The sequence below is a fragment of the Polistes dominula genome, unplaced genomic scaffold, assembly GCF_049000335.1.
Source record: "Polistes dominula isolate Pdom_NZ unplaced genomic scaffold, Pdom_raw_medaka contig_12, whole genome shotgun sequence".
In the NCBI taxonomy this organism is placed as follows: domain Eukaryota; kingdom Metazoa; phylum Arthropoda; class Insecta; order Hymenoptera; family Vespidae; genus Polistes; species Polistes dominula.
In genome coordinates, this window is record NW_028301116.1 from 2303019 (window position 1) to 2313755 (window position 10737).

At 24.5% G+C, this 10737-nt stretch overlaps 2 protein-coding genes across 2 annotated transcripts in view; one reads left to right on the top strand and one right to left on the bottom strand.

Moving 5' to 3' along the window:
* Positions 1–6304, top strand: part of CrebA (Cyclic-AMP response element binding protein A) — a 30620-nt gene extending 24316 nt beyond the window's left edge. The window contains exons 4-7 of the mRNA XM_015329168.2: positions 137–462; positions 1604–1873; positions 1968–2111; positions 2450–6304. Coding sequence (XP_015184654.1) covers positions 137–462; positions 1604–1873; positions 1968–2111; positions 2450–2635 — 926 coding nt within the window. The 3' untranslated portion in view covers positions 2636–6304. The remainder of the gene's footprint in view (positions 1–136; positions 463–1603; positions 1874–1967; positions 2112–2449) is intronic.
* A 397-nt stretch (positions 6305–6701) lies between these two features.
* Positions 6702–10474, bottom strand: LOC107070706 (protein amnionless). The gene is made up of 6 exons (XM_015329143.2): positions 10088–10474; positions 9491–9798; positions 9294–9417; positions 8723–8957; positions 8390–8543; positions 6702–7210 (listed from the first exon to the last, which is right to left on the bottom strand). Exons 1-6 carry the CDS (start codon positions 10352–10354, stop codon positions 6826–6828), a joined length of 1473 nt encoding a protein of 490 aa, XP_015184629.2. The 5' UTR covers positions 10355–10474; the 3' UTR covers positions 6702–6825.
* Between the last annotated feature and the right edge of the window lie 263 nt (positions 10475–10737).

A 10737-nucleotide genomic window follows, 5' to 3' on the forward strand; every position in this document is an offset into this window, starting at 1 on the left:
AAAGTAAAAAATAATATATAAAAAAATAACATTTATAGAATTAATTAACGATAACATATTTATATATTGTAAATTGTATTTTATTTTTGTAATTAATTAATTATATAAAATGTAATAGTAATTGTTTTAATTACAGATATGGAGGATGAATGCTTTTTAGCAATTTCAATGAACTCATCTCGAAACGAGGATCAAACGATGCCGTTACCACTTCAAACAACTTATACCTCAACGGTAATTTTGAAGAAACCTGATATCAAAACTGAAGATAACGATTATTCTGAAATCAAAGGGGAACCGTTAAGCGCACCTGGTAGTCCTTGTACACCTTGTCCTTCTTCGAGCACAACCATTGACGATAAAAGTACGATAACAATGGTGTCACCACAAAATCTGCACTTTTCTAGAAAGCAACTGGCACCTACGAGCGACAGCGAGGAAGACGATGAAGAATATTATCAGGTATATATTATTAATATTTATATTTATTTTATATAAATGAATTGTTTATTTTGGAAGTGGCTTAAATCGATTTTCCAAAAAAATGAATTGGGTACTGTAATGTTTTTTACATGATTCTTACATGATCTGCGCAGGAATGTTGAAATAATTGCATTAGAATAAAACAAATATTAAAATTACATTGTTATAGTCTTAAATTCTATTAATTATAAATTGTGAATTATTTCAGTTATGCACATGCACAATGTTCTGAAAGTCATATAAACAACATTGAATAAATGCAGTTTCATAGATGACTACTTGCCAGTCTGAAGGTGAATTTCGAGGAAGATGGTGCACCGAACAAATACATAGCTCTTTTTAACATCAATGCATATTCCCATCGATTAATTAACAATTATTATGATACTCTAATGCACTTTTTATATTCCAGCACAATTTCACCCTCGAAGTTATCACTGAATAGGAGAGGTCAAATAATTACATTAGAATGCAAAAAATGTTAAAAAAAGAACATTACAATCTTAAATTCTATTAATTAGGTGAATTATTTCAGTCATGCACATGCGCAACGTTATGAAAGTCATATAAACAACATTGAATAAATGCAGTTTCATAGATTACAACGTGTCAGTCTGAAGGTGAATTTTGAAGAGGACGGTACTCCTGACATATATTTCGTGCTTTTTAACATCAATGCATATTCCTATCTATTAATTAATAATTATTTAAATATTCTAACACACTCTACTTACATTACAGGACAATTTAACATATTAAGTCATCACTGTGCAGGAGTAATAAAATAATTACTTTAGAATTCCATAAATGCTAAAATTAAAACATTATAATCTTAAATATCTATATATTAATATTATAATATATTACTTTACATTTTATATATAGATTTTATTTAATTACCTAAATATCAATATCTTACAGGTCATCTATTAAATAAATTATTTCAATTCTTGTCTAAAATATATATACTTAATATTTGATTATAGTATTTTATTAATTGTATTTATATAATGTGATTGATTTATTATATCTCTATTTTTTATACATCTGATTATAGTATTTTATTAATTTCATTTTTATTAAATGATTGATTTATTAAATCTTTATAATTTTTTATCAGAGTATGGAGGTAGAAGAATACGGTGTACCAAGTGAAGAATATGAAGGAAGTCACACATCTAGACAAAGTTTACCACCAACACCACCTAGCAGTGCAAGTTCTGATAGCGAAGGAACAGCGTCAGCTTCCTGTTCACCTGAACGTCGAGATTCACAGCATTCAACACATTCTCAAAATATTAGAGGTCTTTTAACACCTAGATTATATGTTACCAATCCAACACATACTACAAGACAACCTATTCACACACCTTTAATTTCCTGTCAACCGGTAAATAAACTTTATCGTTTTAATTAAATTTCGATCGATATACAAATGAAAGATAAAATGAAATGAAATGTTGATAATGATAATGATATTGCAGAAAGGTTCAACTGGTGTTTTGACGTTAACGGAAGAAGAAAAAAGAACTCTGATTGCTGAGGGTTATCCTGTACCTACTAAATTACCTTTAACAAAACAGGAAGAAAAATCTTTGAAAAAAGTACGCAGAAAAATCAAAAATAAGGTATTAAATTAATAATTTTATAGAAACAAATTTATTAAGTCTTTGCAATCCTATATATGAATAATTATTTCATTAAACGTTATATTTAATTTTTAATAAATTTTTTTGTATTAAATTGTATATATATAAATATGTTATTATATTAGAGTTAAATATTTTTATATTTAATAAATAATTAAATATAATTATTTGTAGTTATATTAAAATTATTCACATTTTAGTTAAAAATAAATTGCAAAACAATAATTTGAGTCATTCGGATCGCAAAGATTTTCATTTTTTACTTTTAGTATACGTATATCTAACAATAAAATTATTATTTTTTGTTATCTTTTTAGATATCAGCACAAGAATCACGAAGAAAGAAAAAAGAATACATGGATGGCCTAGAAAGGCGAGTTACCATATTGACAAATGAAAATTCTTCGTACAGGGACCGTTTAACAATACTTGAAGACACGAATCGTGAATTGTTAAAAGAATTGGCACGCGTGCAAGCACTTTTAGAACGCCAATCATCTTAGCTTATTTTTTTTTGGTCGTCTTCTTTCAACAAAAACAACACTTTGCTAAAACTTTTTTTTATTTTTGTTAATCATCGATTGGGAAAAATGTTGCACTTCTTTTTTGTATTTTTTTTTTCAAGAAAATGATCCTCTAACTTTTAATAATATTTTAATAACGTCTCAAATAATTAATATTCACATTTGCATATTGAAATTTCAATAAGAAAACAAAACAAAACAAAACAAAAAATAATAAAAGTTTATAAATTAAAACATTATTTAATTAATAATTTTTAACAAGAGGTTGAAATTTAGAAAAACAAATTTTTCAAAACCGAATAATAGTCATCCATTGTACTTGTTGATTTGTATTTGTTTTTATTGTTTTTCGATGAAATAATTTTGTCGTTTATGATTTAAAAATTGAATTTCTGGGACTAGTGCAATTTTTGTTTCATTAGATTCGCAAAAGTCTTCCCGTTTTAAGAATTGCGAATAAAATGTGGCTGACGATTTCATATCGTACATAAATCGTAAATATAGATGCAACAATTTATCATATGTTAAATTGTTGTTTCGAGTTCCTTGAGTTTCATTGTCTTCCTAAAGATTATCAAGAAGTTAAATGAAATCACATAAAATGAATATTTTATAGATTACTATTATCATGTTCTAATAATCTTCGAAATAAATACAAAATACGTGATTTAACCAGCAGTGCCTTCGTATTTTTATTTAGATGGGTTTTTTTTTCATTATTATAATCAAATTCAACCAGAGGACGAAAAAGATGAAACATAGATAATGAAAGAGATACAAATATCGTATATTTTAGTACAATTTATATTTTTAAGAAAAAAAAAAACATTTTCTTTTCTGAATTCATCTATTCGTTGTAAATCATTTGTTAATTATTACGTTAAGTGGTTTTCTAACGAGATCAAAATAAAAAAGAAAATAATTCTATGATAGAAAAAAAGAAAAGGAAATATTTTTTAATTGAAATATCGACATCGAAATACAATTAACAAAATTATATTTTGTGATGAGAATTATTAAAAAAAAATTCGTCCAAATATATTTATGATTATATTTTAAACGAAACTATTACTAGCACTGCACTTTTGTGTATAATTTACAATCACTTGGCACTTGCGAAAGTATATATATGTGTGAGAAATATGTATATTTACAAAGATAAACAAACAAATAAACAAACGTAAAAAATATGGAGAAAAAAAACGAGAATGAATAGAACGAATAAACATAAAAATTATAATTAATAAAAAAAAATATAATAGACGAAAAGAGAAGATTAAATAATTGAGAGAAAAAAACGAAGAAGAAGGAAAGTAACAAAATGATTGATTGAAATGACCGACATATATTTTCCATATAATTTCTTTTTTTTACAATACAAAGATCATTTATCTAAAATACGACGTAATACAAAAATAAGATAAATTAAAAAATATATATATATCTAAATATCGTTCGTTCTTATTTAAGTGTTTCGTGCAATTGCTATTAAAAAACAAAACAAATGAATCATTCCAAAAAGACTTTATGAAAATATATATACAAATATACGTATATTTAAATTCGTGAAAGAATTTATATATCATATATGTTTAAAATGTACTACAATCGAGTTATAAAACTAATTTTTAAGAGTTTATATATATATATATATATATATATATATATATATATATATATATATATATTCAATTGAAATTAACAAATATTTATATGTGAAAATAAAAGATATGATAAATTTTATTGTATCAATGCACACACACGCGGTGAGATTTTATACGAAGTGTTTATAAACGAATTTTAATCGCCTTAAAAAATGATCATTTTCATGTACGTGAAGATAAATTAATTATTATTCGTAGTTCGTAAAAACTTGAAAAAAAAGAAAGAAAAAACAAAAAAAAAACAAAAAGTAATTTCAAGACTAAAATCACAATGTATTTATGATATAACAATATTAACAAAAAAAAAAACTGACCTCAAAATCATAAGCCAACTTTAGGAAAAACAAATTGTCGATTAGTTGCGAGTCTTATTTTATTTTTTATTTTAAGAAATATAATTATAAGGTGTATGATAAGTCAACAACAACAAAACAATTACACGTATGTATGCGTAATTATAAGTATTGATTATTGAAATCGTTGTGTGTGATTGTGTAAATTATGATTGTATGGTATCGATACAACGTGATTTCTATTACAATTTTGTTACCAATGTGCGTATTCATAATTGTCAAATGGAATTTTATCTATTGTTATTATTAAGTAAGAAAAAATTAAGTGACAGAAAGAAAGAAGGAAAGAAAGCGAGAAAAGAAAGAAAGATAGAAAGGGTGTAGAAATTCATTGTCATTATCTAATTATCGTGTATAGGGGACCAATCGAAGCGGAAATCCTTTCTTCTAACAGTTTTTTTTCTAATTCCCTTTATTTCCGTTCTTCGATACTGCCAAATGATATAGCAAGAATAGATGGTATAAAAAAAATAATAATATTTCTTTTTAACGTGTTCTCTCTCTTACTTAAAAAAATCAATTAAAATAAAACAACAACAAAATAATTACATTCAATAAGATATTTGAAATTCAATAAGATGATACGACGAATTTTTATATTTCTGTTAAAAAATTGTTGTTACAAATTTTGATTTTATTTTTTATTTTCTTGGCATCGATATCTCGCATTTTTTCGATAAGATTTCAAATCTTCATAATAATTATTCTTATATACACGAGTGAGAAGCATTTTTATCACTTTATATACAAAAGATATTTCCATAATTTATTGCATTATTTAGAATTGGTTAAAAGTAAAGTCAATGTAAGAGAAAAAGAGAGAGAGAGAGTCAATATGATTGATCAATGACGTGTGTTACGTAAAAGTGAAACAAGATCATTTATAAATCGTTAATTATATATAAATATATTTGACAGTGTAGTAAGATAAAAAAAATGAAATGAAATGATACAAAATGAAATTTCTTTATAGAATGAGTCTGACATAGAAGAAAGAAGTTTTATCGATTTAAAAAAGAAGAAAAAAGTTTAATATATTCTATGATAAAGCTTTATATATATAAATATATATATATATATATATTATAATAATTATACAGATGATATTTCTATATATAGAAAAGATTATGTATATATATATAACGAAGAGAAAGAAAGTAAAAAACTCGTATTACAGTTTGTTATTAATCATTATTTTTCAAATAAGATTTTACAATATTTTGACTTATAGTCATTCTTCTAATTGGCTCGCGATTATCAAGCCAAAATAAAGAGGATAAAAGAATTATGTGAGTCCAATGAGTACTATTTAAGTACTCTATACGTATGTTTAATGTGTGTAGGGTGTATGTGTGTGTGTGTACATGCGAGTGTGTATATTTATCAGGAATTTCCTAAGTACGAATAACAACATGTAGATAGGTTATATTATTCGTCTCTTCAATTTTGCGTTAAGCCTATTATATTACATATATATATATTTATATGTAAGAGCTTAAACGCGCCTAATATGATATATTATTTTTGCCACGTGACCGAGTTAGCACGTGCCGGCCCCGTTCGTCAACTTCAAAATGGATGTTGTTTGACAATAAAAAATAAACGAGTGTGTTAAAACACGATAATACGAATTATGGTTGTCATATTCAAATCCAATGAAATCATTTTTCCCAATTCCAATACGTTAATTAATATAAAATTATTTAGAAAATGATCATTTAAAATATAAATTATATATATATATATAATATAAATAAAAATAAAATTAAATAATAATAATAAAATAAAAATATAATAATAAATATAATAATTAAATATATTAATTATATTTTATTATATTTCATTATATTATTATATTATATTATATTAAATTATATTATATATATATAATATATTTTAATAATATTTTTTTTCTATATAACCATTGACAATCAATTTCTTTTTTTCTATTTCAATTAAATAAGATATTTATTTCGTTAGTTAAAAATAAATAGGATTATCAATTAAATCACTATTTCAAGTACGTCATATTAGTTCACAATCTTTTTATTTTTACAATGAAAAAAAAAGTACTGTACAATTATAACAGGTACAATGATACTCGTTTATTAATTGATCTAAATTAATATTAAAAAACAACAACTTTAAAAATTTATTGTTCGATATCCATCTGGATAACATCATCATCATCCTCATCAGTATTATCTTTCACTCTGTTTTTCAAACTTGTCAGGCTTAATGGTAGATGAACGTTGATGAGTTCTCTTTCCTCTATTCTGAAGTTCTTGTCCCTTTTTGATCTGTAAAGTGGATTTTCAAAGTTTCCACCAGTAGAAGGGCCACCACCATCCTCTTCATCCAACAACACCTCTTCACCATTAATGAGTTCTTCGTTCATCTCATGTTCTCGTCTTCTTGTTTGAGAATCATCGATTCTCACATTACCTTCAAGGACATTCTCGAAACGTGCAAAACTGAACGGTTTATTCGATTTATCTTTAACAGATGACCATGCTTCCGATAATTCAGACAATACGCTAAAAAAATAAATTAGATTTTTTATTTTATTTTTTTTTTTTAATAAATTAACAATACAATTAAATAATATTATTGAAATATTAAAAAATAATACATGTATGTTTAGTAAAGTTTTTTCTTAATTTTTCAGATAAAATTATTTGCAAAATAATTTAAATTATTAAATACAATAAAATTTGTAAGATAATTTAAATTAATAAATAAAATTTGCAAAATAATTCAAATTATTAAATACAGTAAAATTTGCAAAATAATTCAAATTATTAAATAAAATTTGCATAATAATTTAAATTAATAAATAATATATGGTATAATTAAAATTAAAAAAAAAGTTATCCAATTATAATAAAAATAACGAGCATCAATTATTTTTAAACATATTCGTATTCGTAATTAACAATGTTTTAAAAAATTAATGAGAGACAATGAATCTTTTTCTGTTTTATTAAGTTTGATTAATATTTAACTTGGAAAATTTGAAGAGAATTTCTCTTTTTCCAGGTGACAAATTAGCAAGATTTATCTAAAATTATTTGAAATTTGTCGATGGGGAAATAAAGCTCGGATTCTAACTATCGAGCTAATTAAATGTTACAAGCTTCGTCTCTGTTTGCTTGTAGAAAAGAGAGAGAGAGAGAGTGAGAGTGAGAGTGAGAGTGAGAAGCAAATAATAAAAGAGAGAAAGCTGAGAATGAGAAAATATAGTAATGAAGAAATTAACTCCTCTCTCTCTCTCTCTCTCTCTCTCTCTGCTAGAAGGAAAAGAGAAAGATAAAGTAAATGAGATTGTAATCTACTTCTCTATACGCTTCTTTCCACTTCCGGTACTTTGCTAATTAAAATACTCGACATTTATCTCTTCTCTTTTTTTTTTCTATTCGTATCTTTAATTTTCTTTTATCTTCTTCGTGTACTTTCTCATTTCCTTCTCCCTATTTTTTCTTTTTTTTGTTTATACGAAAGATATTATTGGATTTTGTTCTGACGCCATATTGAATCTTTCCATAAACGGGAAATATTAAACAGACGAAGTTTCTTTGATAGTTGGTTAAATTAATTGAAAGTTTTCTTTTCTCAAAACTAATTCGATTTTAAGTTCAACATTTTTTAACATGATGAATATTTATGTTAATTATTATCAAATTAATGTTAATAAAGTTACAGTCATTTTTACTTACTATCTTATAGAGTAATCGAAGTACCAAAAGCCAATGATTAATAGTACAAGGATGATCATTGGTGCACCGAACAAAGGTCCGAGCATTACAGCCAATCGTGAATCTTTTAATGGTGCACCGGTATTTTCTGTATACGATATTTCTATATTTTCTTCTAATTTATTTTTTTTTTGTAAAAATAAATAATTTTACATTAATAAAATATATTATTATTATCATTATTATTTTTATTCTTAAATGTAAGGTTGTTTAAGAAACAAAGTGTATTTAAAATTCATTGATTTAAATTAAATGGTAAATAATTATAATGTGAGGTCAAATCTAATAATTTACCATGAAGTTTTGTCAGTAGGTCTTCTAGTGCTATTAGTGTATTGGCACCTGTATACTCAGACTTCTCTTTGATAAGAACTTCGATATTACCCGTCCATGTTCTTCTAACGTGCCAAGCAATACTTGTTGCACGTTGTTCGAAAACTTCGTCTACTAAAGAACGGATTATTGCTAATGAAGCTTTTTTTGGTATAATTATTCGACCACCACAATAAAGGCAACAATGTCCTTCAATCTACAAAATTTATGTAGGTTTAATAAATCATTTAGTAAATTTGAATATTGAATATTATTAGAATAAGGAACATAAACGAAGGTGGTATAGTTTTAAACAAGTTTTGAAATTAACTATATTGAAATAAATTAGGCTAATTAATTATAATTAATAATTTTAATAAATTTTGTAAATAATTATATTAATATAAATAATATAATATAATTATATTAATATTAGTAAATAATATAATTTAAAAAAAGTTTAATAAATTATTATTAATAATTAATTAAAATAATTGTATATAAAATTACATTAAATTTTATGTTAAATTTTATCCTAATAAATTTTACATACTTGTAATGGATATTCGCAAGCTGCAAAACCACATTTAGGTCCTTGTATAGCACATATTTCTTTTAAATAATCATAGGGTAAACCATCTTGACAACGACAATTACTACAACCATATTGACTGTACCTTTAAAGATAGTTTATTCGATAAACTGCTATTCTCTTATAATTTTAATTTTTTTTAAAGAAACAAAACTTACTTAACACTAAGAAAACCACCTAAAAATTCTTTTCTTCTTTGCATCTCATCCCAATCCCACCATGTACTTGGATACTCGTGATTAGACAATCTGACAGATTCAACTTGTATTTCGTTTGATGGTAAATGAATATTAAATGTTTCATCAGTTCCTGGTAAAACAACATCATCTTGACGACAAGGTAATCGTTCCATGTGTGGTGCTGCTTCAGAACCACCTTTCCAATTGTCAGGATCACTCCAAAAATATTTACCCTCTTTCAACCATTTTGAAATTTTTCCATTCGAATTTTTAGATGAATAGCTGAGCTATAATTGTAGGAATTTTTGTTCGAATGTTAGATTAATATTTTTGTAAATTTTGTTATTTAAATTAAAGATATGTTTCATTCGGATATTAATTTGTAAAAACAATCAACTTATTTATATTATTTATTATAAATTGTTTTATCTTACGATACGTATATGTAAATTCACTTTTATGTTGAAAAAAAAAGAAAAATCATAAGACAATTAATTTAATATTATATTTAAGCATGATTATTTTTAATAATAATAATTATAATTTAAAAAAATATCTTGGTAGATAAAATCTTACCTCTAATTTACCATTTCTGAATAAAACCAAGGAACCATCTTTCGGTAAATCGATTCGAGATAATTTCAAATCAGCTGATTTAGAAAAACCAATAGCGTGTTTAGTTTCAAGTGGAAAAATAACGTGTCCATCGATTTCTGGTAATTGATCCCAATTTTCTTTAGTCTCCCATTGAAAATCAACTATCCATTGTTTTTCAATGGCAAATATGAATTTGATTAACGAAAAAACAACAAATATGATTAGCGAACACTTTAAACACTTCATAATTGTTGATGTTAAAACTTGTACCTAATTCACTGTCAAAAATTTCATTTTTAATATATTTTAATACATATATACATAAATATGTATAAAAATCAATAATAATAGGTTTTCTCTGTTAGATAAAAGTTTGAAATGATTGAAATAGAGTCAATACCAATTAGAAACTGAAACAATTTTGTTAAATGTATCGTAAGGGGGCGTAACAGATAATCGATTATTACCACCACCTACTTGATTATTTTATCATTTTATTTATTTCAAACGAAAAACCTTTCAATCGATCAAACATCATTATAAATAATAACCTCGTTTAAATATTTGAAATAAAATTTATCATAACACTTTGAAGATATAAACAATTTTAAAGGGTATTGTTCAATTGA